This window comes from Pleuronectes platessa, chromosome 15 (assembly GCF_947347685.1).
Source record: "Pleuronectes platessa chromosome 15, fPlePla1.1, whole genome shotgun sequence".
In the NCBI taxonomy this organism is placed as follows: Eukaryota; Metazoa; Chordata; class Actinopteri; order Pleuronectiformes; family Pleuronectidae; genus Pleuronectes; species Pleuronectes platessa.
In genome coordinates, this window is record NC_070640.1 from 18333522 (window position 1) to 18349212 (window position 15691).

The 15691-nt window shown below is 43.9% G+C and overlaps 1 protein-coding gene across 2 annotated transcripts in view; it reads left to right on the forward strand.

The window, feature by feature from the left end:
* The window catches only part of abr (ABR activator of RhoGEF and GTPase), a 139091-nt gene that overhangs the window by 14875 nt on the left and 108525 nt on the right, over nt 1–15691 (forward strand). Inside the window, exon 1 of one of the 2 annotated variants that reach the window (XM_053440918.1) lies at nt 13247–13322. The exons of the other annotated variant lie outside the window; for it this stretch is intronic. Coding sequence (XP_053296893.1) covers nt 13262–13322 — 61 coding nt within the window. The 5' untranslated portion in view covers nt 13247–13261. Of the gene's footprint in view, nt 1–13246; nt 13323–15691 lie in introns of those variants that run through there. 2 annotated transcript variants of the gene reach the window in all.

Consider the following 15691-nt stretch of genomic DNA (forward strand, 5'->3'; position numbering starts at 1 on the left):
TGCTGATACGGGCCTTGTGGCTGCTGCTGCTGACCATACTGCTGCTGTTGTTGTGGGCCATAGTAGAGGGGAGGAGTCTGCATCTGGGGCTGAGGCGCAGGAGGAGGCTATATTGCTGTCATCTGCTTAACCACCAGGTCCGCTACTTCTGCAGCCGTGGGCGGTTTTCACTGCCTTGGCAGCCGCTGCTGCTTTCCTCTCAGCCTTGGTGTCTTCATGTTCGGAGACTTGAGCCACCATGAGCCTTCTCTGCAGCACCTTCATCTCATCATCATATTTGTCTTGGGCTTCAGTGTGCTTGTTCATGTGGTGAGTGACTTGAGCCTGCCATTCGGCTCCCACCATGTCTTCCAATCCCACGCAATCTTCCAACTTGGCCTGTACTGATTGTGGAAGTCCTTGAATGGTAGCTGTTCTCCACATGGATAGGGTAAGGTCTGAGGAGTCGTGGGGTCCAAGGTAGGCCTTCCTCCAGGCCTGCTGTGTCTTTGGCGAACTCTGCAGGAGACACCTTCCCATCCCACTTACAGGCCTTCAGAGCACCTTTGTTTAGTGGGGTTGGGTACTTGCGCCTCAGGGCGGTCCACAGGGGGTTCTGTTAGGGGTTGAAGGATGCATGGTTGGGGACCAATGCAGTGATTCCTCCTTCCTGAAGCAGCTTAGCCGCACGATATGGATCTGTGCAGCGAGCTAACACCGGGCGGAGGTCCCCAGCGGCCAGATTGTTCCCCATGGTGAGGGTTTCAAACGCCTCAATCCAGGGAGTGGCTCCTGACGTGAGAGGGGGCAATCCTTCAATTAGGCCCGTCATATCAGCAAATCCCCATGGGTGGAAATCACACATGCCAGGTGACTGTCCAGGTGCCTGTCTTAAGGGGAGCGAGTATGCAGGCCTCTCCTCCTGTCTTGCTTCTTCCCTCTTCTGGGCCTCCCTCATCCTTTCATGATGCTCTCTCGTCCTCATAGGTGTGGCACTGCCATGTAAGATGCCGTTAATTACGTGGACTCCCTCTTTCTCCTCCCCCTTTTCGCCTTCCTCTTCTGAGTGGCCCGACCTATGCTGGTGCTTGCCCCAATCTTGTGTTTCTTTCTCCCACTCGTCATCTGATTGATGGAGAGCCGGCGCCCCCTTTTTAGGTGGACGAGAGAGGTCCCATCGCTCTGGGGGCAACAGAGTGCGTGTCATGGTGGAATGTTGTTTTGACCTTGTCCAGGTGTACCCCTTTCCCCATGGAGTGTGGTCTCCAAGGCTGGACCTCCTTTCTCTGATCCTCCCTTTAAATGCGTGGGCAGAGGCCGGCCCTCCTCTAGCCCCATCTGGTGACGGTGAGCGATGCGATTTCACCGATCCACTGGCGGAGCGCGATGGTGTCTCTCTTCTGCTTCTGTGACCCTCGTGCCCTCCATCTTGGTCTCCTTCAGTTGTTCCCGCTGCAGTCATTGCAGCCATTTCCTCTCTCAGCAGTCTGATTTCACCTTGGACTGTTTCTACTGCTCCTGTAAGGATCTGTGTTGCCTCCGAAAGTGAATCATCTTTCACCGTAAGTTGTCCTCCTGTCAACTGCATGACTCCATGAAGCACTCCTCCCTCTACTACGCGCACTGGCGCCATCGTGTAGGCACTTGGTGGAAGTTCAGTTGGAGCCCTCTTTGTCTCCCTCTTCTGGGGAGACAGAGGTATTACACCTGCGTTGACACCGTAAGGAGGGGGCATTTGGGGATATAGGGATGGCACAGCGGCCGGGGTTGGCACTGCAAGGGCGTTGGCTGTTTCCTGCAGTTGCTCCTTGTCCCCACTGGGAGTTTTGACATTCACTCCCAAGCCATCAGTCCCTTCTACAAATTTCGGCATACCGAACACAACCCGCAAGCAAACATCCAGAGCCTGTGAGCCTATCTCCAATTCCAATTTAGCCATTTTAGTTTTAACATGGTGGTTGGTGAACAGAGTGCATTTAGCTGCTTTTCTCTGCTGATTCCGCCTCATCCACTGCTAAGAGCAGTGCGGCTCTCATACTTCCAATCACCTTCCGGGTTGGGGCTATGTTCCCTGGCAATATCCACCCTTTATTCCGCCACCCGATCAAAATCTTGCTCCACACTTCCTCCCTACTCTTCCACTCCTTAGGAGCGGTCATATTTCTCACTTGTGCGGTCACATATTCCCCAAAATCCTCCATTTTTTTTTTTTCAGTCAGTCTATGAAATTGTGTGTGTGTTGCTCCGTCAGTGAGAGGGGATGTGTGTGCGCTTTGCTATCAGTGTGTAGGAATGCTAACACACGGGCAGAGACCGCAAAAGGGCTGCTCCTCAGAAGTCTCCCCCACAGTCACTTTTCTAATTATAATATTTGATAGTCCAATTGTTAGGCCCTTCCATTCCCTTTTTTGCGAGATTTGGAGGGCCTGTGAGTTAAATCCGTAGCGATAGTCCCACACACAAACCCGTTAAGGTGCTTTGTTTTACAGTGTGTGTCGTCACGCCAACCCCCACATCAACCACCGTCGTGGAGCTATTTTACAACATGGGTCTGGCTGAATTTTAACTCCTTTTTTTTTTCTTCTCAGCTACTCTTACACCAACTCATTTAGACATATTTTACAGTGTAAGCTGCCGGTATCTCTTTCTCTCGGCTACTCTTACACCAACTCATTTAGTCATATTTTACAGTGTAAGCTGCCGGTATCTCTTTCTCTCGGCTACTCTTACACCAACTCATTTAGTCATATTTTACAGTGTAAGCTGCCGGTATCTCTTTCTCTCGGCCGGTATCTCTTTATTAAATATAGAAAAACACAATTGCTAAATACACAGCGTTTTCAGACCTTTGCAATTACTATTCTAAATTTAGCATAGGCAACTTGTACTCACCCTCAGTACTACTGATCAAAAATTTAGTTTTTTTCTATCACGACAATATGCAGATTTCAATTAAATAGGCTCTGCTTACCTTTTTTAGTAGTACAGCTGTTTGATCAGGTTCCCGAGGAGAGACAAGCCACGCAGGGCGGTTCTTTCCCGTCCGTGAGACGACCTCCTCCCCGACTGGTTGTTTTTCCACTCCGCTCTTTCAATCGTCTAAAACCATCCTCTGCTACCATTTGTTGCGGGTGGAAATCAAAGGAGAGGAGTCGTCGTTCTCAAGTTGAAGTTAAGCAAGTTTATTCAGAGGTCACAGGTCAGGAAAACGCGGTGTCCAGCAATTGAACATGCATGGGTCTCTAGTTCTACGCAGGAGGCTGCACAGGAAGAAAGACGCTTAAACAGAGTGCGCACATAGATTATATCCTCTTGGAATATCGCATGATGACGATGTCGTACGTGCACACCAGAGGTGATAATGTTGCTGTATCAGTGCAGCTGCGTTAGTGTGCTGTCTGGGGGAGAGATTGTGGCCCAAGGTCTACTCACTGTCTCTGTGCGAACTGAATCAGGGAGCTGGGATGTGTGATATAAAGTGTTGACTATGAGTATGGTTTAAGGAATATATGTGGTGTATCAATATGAGTATGTATTATGTGTTTGGTGTATGTCAATAACGGCTGGTCCCGTTGTAATAATTGAAAACTCCAGGGCTTTGTTTACGTCTGGACGAGCAGCTGATGTAGGCACTCACAACTGTTTGCAGATTGGGTCTTTTCTATCATGGTGTAGCCTTCGCTGATTCGTCAGGCTTCTGTCATATGAAAAACAACAAGCATTCGCCTCGACTAAAAATGTGGAACTCAGAATGGATAATCTATCGGCATGCAATTGCCATGAGTTGTCGCTGGATATGCTTTTTCAGGCTTGTTAAAGTGGGCAGGGATTAAATCTGATACAGATCCCAAATCCCTCTGTGGACGGAGATCTTTTTAGTTACAAAATGACATTTTCAAACATGGTAATATGGATGTAGACTTGTAGTTCATGGGAAACACTGCCCGTTGTACAGGAGTGTTTATTCATCCCTACAATCAACAAAGGCGTGGACCTCCCAGGGGTTCATGATTAGGGACAGAGTTATGCTGCTATCAAGTGGAGCAGGGAAAGAGCACTGGGTGATTCAAGGTAATGGTCACCTCTAGAAACAAAGTATGCTCCATCCACTGACACCCCCCCGCTATACTGTTGTTACCTCCCTGGAGACAAAGCTGAGCTGGAATGCCCCCTCACTCACCCTCTCTTGCCCTGAGTCAACCAATTGTGTTAAGGGCTAAACAAACAAACTGATGTGGACTTTTGGTTTTGGAGAGAGGATTATAAGACCCGGGGGAGCACAGAAGCACAGGAAAAGCCTCATACTGCAGGTCAAGTTGAGATGATCAGCTTCAAGATAAAGGGGCGTCTGACAGAAGCGGTTTCCTGTCAGTTACAGTGCCTTGCATAAGTATTCACCCCCCTTGGACTATTTCCCATTATGTACTGTTACTAACTGGAATTCAAATAGACTTAAATAAACTTTTTCCCGTTTGATCAACAAAACATGCATAGTACTTTGGAGGTGCAAAATAAATTTTATTGTGACACAAACAATAATGAGAACAAAAAAGTTGACATCTGTTGGGTGCATAAGTATTCGCCCCCCTGTGTCAATACTTGGTAGAACCCCCTTTCGCTGCAATTACAGCTGCAAGTCTTTTGGGGTATGTCTCTACCAGCTTTGCACATCTAGAGAGGGAAAGGTTTGTCCATTCTTCTTGGCAAAAAAGATGAAGCTCAGTCAGATTGGATGGAGACCGTCTGTGAACCGCAATCTTCAAGTCTTGCCATAGATTCTCTATTGGATTGAGGTCTGGGCTTTGACTGGGCCATTTTAAGACATTAACATTCTTTAATCAAAACCATTCCTTTGTAGCTCTGGCTGTATGTTTAGGGTCATTGTCCTGCTGGAAGATGAACCTCCGCCCCAGTCTCAAGTCTTTTGCAGACTGCATCAGATTTTCTTCAAGGATTTCCCTGTATTTGGCTCCATCCATCTTTCCCTCTATTCTGACCAGTTTCCCTGTACCTGCTGAAGAGAAGCATCCCCACAGCATGATGCTACCACCACCATGTTTCACTGTTGGGATGGTGTGCTCAGGGTGATGGGCAGTGTTGGGTTTTCGCCACACATAGCGTTTTGCATTGAGGCCAAAAAGTTCATTTTTGGTCTCATCTGACCAGAGCACCTTCTTCCACATGTTTGCTGTGTCTCCCACATGGCTTCTGGCAAACTCCAAACGGGATTTTTTATGGATCCCTTTCAACAATGGCTTTCTTCTTGCCACTCTTCCATAAAGGCCAGATTTGTGGAGTAGACGACTAATAGTTGTCCTGTGGACAGATTCTCCCACCTCAGCTGTGGATCTCTGCAACTCCTCCAGAGTAACCATGGGCCTCCTGGTTGCTTCTCTGATTAATTTTCTCCTTGTCCGACTCTTCAGTTTGGGTGGACGGCCTCCTCTTGGTAGGTTTGCGGTTGTGCCATATTCTTTCCATTTTCTTATGATGGATTTTATGGTGCTCAGAGAGATGTTCAAAGCTCTGGATATTTTTTTATAACCTAACCCTGCTTCATATTTCTCCACAACTTTATCCCTGACCTGTTTGGTGAGCTCCTTGGTCTTCATGATGCTGTTTGTTCAGTAATGATCTCCAACAAACTCTGAGTCCGTCACAGAACAGGTGTATTTATACTGAGATTAAATTGCAGACAGGTGGACCCTATTTACTAATTATGTGACTTGCAAATGTGACTTGTGAATGCAATTGGTCGCACCAGATCTTTGTTAGGGGTTTCACAGTAAAGGGGGTGAATACATATGCACTCAACACTTTTCAGATTTTTATTTGCAAATAATTGTGAAATCCATGTAATATTTCCCCCCACTTCCAAATGATGCACTATTTTGTGTTGGTCCATTACATAAACTCACGATGAAATAAATTTTAATCTGTGGTTATACCATGACAAAATGTAGAAAAGTCCAAAGGGGGTGAATACTTATGCAAGGCACTGTAACTGATTCAAACAGCCCCGCTAAGTGAAACTTGAACGCTACGTTGAATTAACTCTCAATTTCTATTTGTATTCATCAGAAATGATGGGAAGTCATATTAGCTACCAGGCTTGTATTTACAGAATATGGAAAATACATGTTCAGGCTAAGAAATCTTCACCACTACCCTCCACTGGCCTGCAGGTCGAGAGTAGTGGAGTAGACTCACTTCATCCCGCTCCCTGCGTTCCAGTTTTGATTTTTCCTTTCAGTGAATCATAAGTCATGGTTAATATTTATTTGTTTTATTAAATTAGTTTTTTCACAGCCCCGCTTTTGTTAAGTCTCTCTTGAAGACAAGCACTTCATTTATCCTTTGCTATCTGTCATTTCTAAATTACATAGATGTAATTCTCGAGGAGGGCTTGTTTGCAAGCACATACATGCCTACTTTCCTTTTTATTGACATTTAGATAAAATGTCTTTCTGCCTGTGTGACTTTGGCTGCAATGGAAACAACAGTGAGTTGTGTGTGGTAAGGACATCGTTTGAGTGTTCAACCATCTGTCTGTGTGTGTGTGTGTTGTGTCTGTTGTGTGTTTTGTTTGTGTGCATGCAGGCACAGAGTCCGGCATTTTTCTCAGCTACACTATCTATGTGTGTGCTAGGCCACATATCAGTTCATATTACACATCCCTGTATCTAGTATTGAACCCTAAAGGACAAATTCAGTCAATAAAATAGTTAAGGAAATAAATAATTGTGTAAAATATAAGTAAAGTTAGGGTTGGTAATCCTTGAAAATCTAGTTAGACGCTCCGTAGTTTTTACAGACTTTATCAGCCTGACCTAGTATTATCTCCGTCGATTTCCAGGAGAATTCTATTTGTGAACTCAGCAGTGGATCACCCAATGGATTCAACGTGAGCTAGTGGGGGGTTGATGGCGCTTCCAACACTCGACAGACCCAAAAAAGAAAACAAATATCCCCTGGGGCAAAAGCGGCGTCGTACACGTAGAAGACCCTGATGAAGAAGTCAAGAGAGTTTGTGGTGATAAGAGTTGACCACGGTGTCGGGGTGCTGTAAACATGATCACGTGATCTCGGCAGCGGAGGTTAATAGGTCCCTTCCCGTCTCTGTCGGCTGCACCCGGCTGCTCCACCTCTCGCCTGAATAATGCAGAGGTTAGCTGCAGTTGTCAACGCGTTGATGAAATCAGTCAGTTGCATGTGTACAGAAAAGGAATACTCTTAGTGGTTTTGGGGTATTTTTGTTAATGGCAGACAAGCTCCCAGTGCATGTTTATATCTGTGTAATAGAGTAAAATTAAGGTTTTCTATGAAAGAAATGATTACAAATGATGAGCAAAAAGAACAAGTTACACATTAATTGTTTATGGTGTGTGTGTGCACGCGTGTGCATGTGGGTGAGGAGGAGCATGTACAGTATCCCTATCTGGTGTCTGTCTAATTCCAGCATGATTTGGATGATTTTCACATTGACCTCAATAGATCAAAGTGAATTCAGTTGGCGGGGGATGAATACTCTCTCTGTGTCAAACACACACACACACACACACACACACACACACACACACACACACACACACACACACACACACACACACACACACACACACACACACACACGTGACACGTCACAGTGGTTCGCTACTAAGTTGCACAGGGCCGATTCACATAAATGGATCTTGGGGTTTTGGGGGAAGATCTTGGGTTGAATGAAGTGAGTGGGGGGGTTTCCTGCCAGAGCACACACTGAGGCTCAGACATGGACGTTCATGAACTGTATAAAAAGCTTGATGACTTAAGTACGAGGGAATGAGAGAATCACAGTTAATTAATTGCTGCATAAATGACTATCACACACATTTTCACAGATAAAGCTTGTGTTGCGAACACAGTGATTATGACAATGACTAATGTTAAGACAAAGAAAAACATAACCCAAGGGGCCTTTCACCCCATCTTTTTTTCATTAAAGCAGTCAATCAAAATAAAATCAAATTAACAAATAATTACATAAATAAATAAACACCCCCAGATGTTTTCAGACATTTAACAGACAGACATTCATCACCAGTGCACTCAGGGCTTTTTAATAATGTATAGTCATTGCTTGTCCCTGCTGCCATCTCCCCCCAATCCACAGACACACACACACACACACGTATTCGCCAAATAAAAAGGCAGCAAGAGTTTGTCATCCCTCTCCAAGAGAGAGTTCCCCGCACAGGTGAAGGTGAAGATTTACCTGGTTTTGACTGTTATGTACATCAATATTGTCATATAAGTAAGTATTTCGCTATTCATACATACAATTTAAATATATGTATTTATAAATAAAATAAAATCTTGACAAAAAATGGTGAAGGAAACAAATTTTCCAGAAAAATCTGAACATTAGGAGAATAAAGTCACAAAGTCATTGTTAACATCTTGTGATGTGTTATTTGTGATCGAAGCATAACTTATTAACGTCCTTCATATTCCTAATTTTAAATGTAGACGAAAGATTGGTGAATGTATGAATAAACATGGCCCGAAAATACTCCGTCTTTATAAAGAAATTATGTATAATTCTTTGGGATATTTTTTCTATCCACATATATATATTTATGTGGATAGAAAAAAAAAATATATATACATAGGGTATCTGGGTAGAACAGAGAGGAGGGGTGGGAGAGGGATGGACGTTATATATATATAATATATATATATAAAACATGAAAGGTCTTTCTACGTACAAATAGTGATACTGTATCTAAATTAACCTGAAATCTGTTATTAGAATTTCTGTATTGCACTTTGTTTCTCATTCTATAGCTAACATACAACCTGGTACCAATAACAACAACAGTGGATGTGTAGTACTACTTTTTGGTGGTGACCAGTTCGGTCCTCTCTCTTTGTCAGGAGCGATTTCAGTTAGCTTAAATAATTTGTATATTTGTGGATTCTGTTTTCGCTCCAGTGCTTCATCAGCCACTCACATGGAAACAAAGCTGTCTACTTCCTGCGTGTGCAGCCCCACTCTCTCTCTCACTCTGATGTACTAACACACTCACACTAGTAGCATTGAATATTTTTGAAGTGTGGGGGGTGGGAGCTAATGCACAGGCAGGTTGTTAGAAGGGGCAGATACGGCTTTTAACAATTCCATTGCACTGGGTTCTCGTCTACCAGTTGGTGTTCCTCTGGCAAGCCAAAGGGGGCAATGGGAGGAGGATGGGGGAGGTTGGCACCGCACGCTGACAATTTACACACACACACACACACACACACACACACACACACACACACACACACACACACACACACACACACACACACACACACACACACATCGCCCCTGTGGGATGGTGAGAGAAAAAAATGTATTCTACAAACAGACCACCCCCCCAATCATCCACTAGGCCTTTGGTTGGAGTCAAAATGTAGGGGAGGTTGTTGGAATGAGGTGGGGCAGGGGTATCTGGGTAGAACAGAGAGGAGGGGTGGGAGAGGGATGGACGTTTGATTGACTGGTGGGATGGTATAATGCCTAATTACACACACACACACACACACACACACACACACACACACACACACACACACACACACACACACACACACACACACACACACACGCACACGCACACGCACACGCACACGCTCAGTGAGCAGATTATTTAGTTCAGTGCTCAGTAAACTCTACAGATATTGTTTTCTTTATGCTACAATTACAGATTTAGCAACCATTGTGTCTTCCTTCATTCTTAGTTTTGACTCCCTCAAGTTGAGGCGGTTGTTTTAAAGCCTCTTTACGCCCTCAAAGGATCGCTCATTAGATGGTTTTCCAATAGGAACAGTGGTGTGAATAATCCAATTTCCTGTGAGAGTAGGTGGTGCAGAAGACCTCTAACACAAATTGGACTTTGTGGAGCCTGAACATGCCTTTGAGCATCATGCACTACAGTGACCCGGTGCTGTCCTTTTTCGCATAGCATTTGCTCACAGTGGCATGACATGCATGATCTAAGGCGAGCATTGATTTTTCCAGCTTTTTTGTGTCATAGTCCATATTTCTTACTGTACTGACAAACAATACACTGCCTTTTGTTACAGGTTTGCTTTGCACATTTATTAGACATACAATTATTTGCACGTGTCCACAAGAGCAGACTGAGTAGATTTTACATCCCACCTGATCGGTAGGTGAACCCACACAATATGCCGACTTTCCTGGGGAAAAACCAATTTCGATATGGGGACATTCAAAATAATGATAGCCTGAGGTCCTGATCTTATCCATCCACTCATTCCACCTGCTCGGCCTTTATGTCAACAAACACACATATACTGTGGAGGACTGATGCTGAATGTTGACCTTTATTCAGAATGAACCATTACTTATGAGTTGAGCTTTGTTGTTGTGCTACAAAGAGCCAGACAGCTTGCTTCAACATCTGCAACCAGACTGATACCACATCTGCTCTAAAAGTACCGTAACCAGCTGTGCTTAAGGTACTTCCTAAGTTTGTGTGTATTTGTGAGTATTTTATGGTGAGGGCTCCAGGAAGATTTATTATGCGGTCTTGCATGTCTGCAAATGTATTGTGTGTTTTCTTTGTTTGGCTCTGCCCCTGATTATGAGGCCCGTAGGTAGGAGGTGGGCAGTTATTCAGTCAACACAATAAAGGCAGACCCATTGTCCTAGATTTTAAAACAAAGGATGTACAGTAGATAATACATTTTTTATGAATTGCCCCTCATCAACTCTGCTTCTCATCACCTAGGTGGGTTTCCTTGTAAATTAACCTGTGGATGTGTGTGTGTGTGATCAGGAAAGCTTGACTTTGTATTTTATTGTTTAACAAATTAGATTTTTCTCCCACATACATAAACCATTGTATTCTTTAATAACCCTGAAAAACCCCATCGGACACAGAGGCTTACATTAAATGCCTTCACTCACACACACACACACACACACACACACACAAACACACACACACACAGATATGACCTCTGGCTAGATGAGCTGTCGGGTTGCCCTGTCGTTGAATACGTGTGTTTCCTCCAGCTGGCACATTAGAGCTCTGTAGCCAGACAAAGAGCAGTGCTCTGGGCCCGGTGCTCTGCCTGTGGAGGGGGGGGGGGGGGGGGGGGCAGCGGTGGTGGGCCTCCTCCTGTCAGCCTTTGTGTCCTAATTGAAGTTTTTTCTGCCTCTCAACCCTCCCGTCTTTCCTCCCCCATGCTGGTTAGAGGGGGATGAAGGGGGGGAGGAGTGGATCTGACAGTGGTTTGAGGGGAGGGTTTCATATCGGGCTTTGTTACTGTTGGCATGATGCTCGTCTCTGGTTGCCCTCCGTAGCACACGCGTTCGTTAACACAGCGAGGTCTGTGTGCTGATGCTGTCAGCTCTGTTACTGGATCCAGGATGCAGCAAGAGAGCTTACACACTAAATGAACTAATGTGCCCATTAAAACCTGACAGAGTGATAATTTGAAAATCAATGAACCAAATGGGGGAATTCTTGATTGCATGAGGATAAGATGTCGGCTTGCTGACATGACAAAATTGTACTGTAAATCAAATGGTTGTATTGCTGGGTATGTTGAGGACTGAAAACGTGGACATATCATGGTTTTATTCAGATATTGCACTGAAAGTTCAAGAAAAATATGCTATATAGAGAATAAAAAATAATACGTATGCATATGTATACAGTATATGCTGGGTCATTACAAGATGTGCCCCTCTTAATCACTTCATTCTGAGTTTTATCAACTCAGTCCATGCTCATGTTTATTCGCCCCTTTTTATGTGTCTCTGGGGCAGAGCAAGTTGCCACGGGAACAGAGGACTGATGTAGCTTAAAACATCTGAACCGGGCTCTCTCTCTTTTTCTAACTCAAAGACGGACTGTCTCACACAAAGCAGCTCATTGTCAGGCGGCAGTGATCATGAAGAGAATTTTGCATCATGCATCAAAAGTCCTCCAAAACTCATCAGAGGAAGTTGACTAAATCAGTTTTTATAAACCAAGAATCTAATGCTGAAATCAAAACACATATGACCTAGGACTAAACTGCCATGATCCTCTATAGACACCAGTTTTAGTTCAGAGCTTCAGAACCAGGAACACTTTTAAGTACACTGCCCTTTCTAGCTGGACCAATGTGCAGAAGGACTTGACATTGGTGCATTCAAGTAAGTTTGAAAGAATCTTGAAAATTATGCTGATAGTTGCTGTTTGTATAAATCTCAACTAGAAGGATGTTCAGAGACAGCATCATTTTGCCATGGCTTACATCTTATCTCGTGATGTAATAGAAGGCTGCATCCACCTGTGTTCCAGATTTTTTTTCTTGGATAATGCACGACCGCTCAAAATATCATGGAAATAAGTTGAGTAGTTTTTACATTATCCTGCCATCTAATGAAAAAACCCAGATGATAACATAACCTCCTTGGCGGAGGACACCAGAAGTCGGTTATTGTCTTTTGTAGCATTAGGCAGTTGCCTCTACCTCGCAGGTTGAATTTATGTTTGTTATTTGTATTCACTGCTACCGCACAATGTTTTTTCTTGCTGCTGGCTTGGTCAGTTATCACTTGAAAAAGAAACATGAGAGAATGCAAGCTTTAGAGTCTGGCTTTTTAAATGTCAAGGCACAGCAGTTGATTCACTATAAAGTGAAACGGAGAATCTGCCAGTTAATTCACATTTGACACAAGCCCCCTTTAGTCCACAGTCATTATGCATTGCTTCAGAATTCCTGCCTCTGCTCGCAGACAGAGAGACATGTCAGGAGGGAGAGAGAGAGAGCGAGAGAGGCTGATGAGCTGGTTGCGCAGAAGCAAGCAAGCAAGCGCGAGAGAGAGAGAGAGAAAGAGAGGTGGTGAGTGAGCGAGCGAGCAAGCCAAAGAGAGAGAAGGCGTGCTTCTCCCTTCCCCTAGCAACGGTCGGCGGTGGTCGTCTCCAGCTTGTTGTTTTCATTCTCTCTCTGTCTCTCCCTCTCTCTGTCTCACACACACACACACACACACGCACCACTCACTCGCACACACTCCTTCGCTGGCTCTCTTGCTCGCTCGTCTGCCTGTTGGACCCCGGGGGGTGTCTTTTGACATTTTTTTCCCCCTATGCTTCTTCTTTGCTCTTCCTGAGAGAGATGAATGCTGTTTTTGAAGGATAAAGGGGAATTTAAAGAGGCGACGTGACAAGCGGAGAAAGGGACTGAAGAAATAAGAAAGAAGACGAGTGAGTGATACAGGGAGAGAAAAAGGAGGATGGAGCCCCTCAGTGCTCATGGCCTGCCCCGGCTATCCTGGATCGACACCCTCTACAGCAGTACGTATCACTCCATTCATCTATTTACTCCTCCGCTCACATCTCTTCCCATTTATCTTTACCTCTAGTCATTTCTAACCAGCAACCCCCCTCCCCTTCTCCATCGCAGGAGCTGCCTCTCTGTCTTCCAACCAGGGCGTCGTTCACACAGATAAAACTCATTTTCTCAGGACTTAACAATCAAAGTGCATCACTGTAGTGTCCATAACAGGATAATCACCCCCTCACTCCCCCACTCCCCCTATACCTTGTTTGCCTCAGACCGTGCAAACAACTCGTTTCTGCTGTGGTTTGGCTTTTGGCGCGCTACAAAGCACAGGAGCCTGGGGAAAGCCTTTGAGAAATACAGTGCCGGAGAGAGTGAGTCATACTTAGAAACTGGAGGTAGAACTATATGTTCCATCCTATCGAGGACACAAGCTGTCTGATGCTGAATTTTTAATCGGCTCTGTAATGTGGACCTCACGCTGTGATGTAGATACAGTCTGACAGGTCTACTGTAGCTAGGTTACTGGGTCCATGCTCTTGGACCAGTTGTCAACAGCGCTTTCAGATTTACGATGAGACACAATGACTGAGAAACAGTTCCCTATGCTTTACCCTGTAAATAAGAAATCCTTGATATTTTTTTAAGTGTGTATACAATTGCAACCTTTTCTATAAAACTTATTTAAATTAGGTTGATTTGCATATAAACATTGAATAACTGGTTTAATGCTGTGTTCCACATCAGCGAGTGTTTGCAGTGATTGCACACATCCCATCAGGCCCAGTCGGGATTCCCTGTATGTGTTGTTGAGATGCTGTGTATGTGTGTGTGTGTTTCGAGTTTAGTGCACATGACACAGCCTCATGGGATTTGCTCTGCTGTGTCACCATTGTTACCTTGCTTTAATCTGCCGAAAGGGACTGAATGGGAAGAGGGAGACTGGGTGTCGGTGTGGGATTTTAATGATAATAGATCGTAAAGAAACACACGGTTCAAACATGTAGTCAGAAGTGTGTTGGGAGGGCAGCTGTTCTTTGATGGGTGAGACCCCTTCACAGCACTTAACACAGCTACACAAGTTATTCATGCTCAGTCATCTGCCTTTTTATTTAGAGTAAATACAAATAAACCATGCAAGTGTACAAAGTTGTTACGTCTAACATTGTTGTGTATCATTAATTATTCTGGCAAATATAGTGTGAGTTTCAATAATGTTAAGATAAACCCATGTGTGGTTGTGGTGTGATAATAATAAGGATATGTGTTATACAATTGAACTACACATTTTACCAGATGACATTCAGCTGTTGATTTGTAGAACGTGTTCAAATGAATGGAATAGCTTGTCCGATTTTTGTCCAAATATGGAAAAAGACAGATAATTAATATATATATAATTACATTTTTTTTGTGGTCGCAGCACAATGACTTCAAGGCTAGTTATTTCATCCTGCTTCCAGTTGTAACGTCCTCAGAAAGGCTTGGTATTTAACCTCATCAGAGGATTTAATTAATTTATCGCTAGTTTTGACAAGGCTTTAACAATTTTAGAATTGGTGGTTGACTGATATGGGATTTGCACATGCTGATATTCAGTGAGTTGGTTGGCTGATGGCCAATACATTTTTTTTGTTGATAAATGAAATAGAGAAATACGTTGGCTTAGCAAGTATAACTTGTTTGGGAGATCAGACATTGATATGTAAGAACCTATCATTTAACAGCGTTATTCTTTTTACTATTACAAATAATTATTTAACACCAGTTTATAACAGATTTATAACAGATTTGCTGTCATTCAAATTTTTAGCAATGTCATTTTGAAAAGGCGGTGTTGACCTAGGAGATGAGTAGAGTACATGATAGGACGTATAGTACAAGGCTTGAAATTTACATTTCAGTATCCCTCAGAAACAGCTCCTATTCAGCTTCTGTAGGACAGTTATATTGTTATCATGGACAGAGCAGGTTCTCTTTTATCTAGAAGGTCGGCTGTTCGATCCCTGGCTCCTCCAGTATGCATGTAAGTGTCCTCGGGAAAGACCCTGAACCCCAAATTAGTCTGACAGCCATTCGAGCAAAATGGAGTTTTGTTTATTTGTGTGAAGGCAGAGCAAGGTTCTGTATTGTTGGCCTTTACATCAAAGACGATGATTTACTAGGATCTCTGAATGCATCATCGCACTGGACTATAAATTGTCAGTGCATGCATTAGTCCATGTTTAAAAAATGAATGGGGGAATGAATTTTAATCACCAGGGACTTAATACTTAGTCAGTGTACTATTTTCATATTGCTATTTTGGTTCTGGTATTGCTGTGAAAAGAAGGAATTCATCATAGCGTGGTACCTTATTTGCTTGAACACGTTTGATATTCAG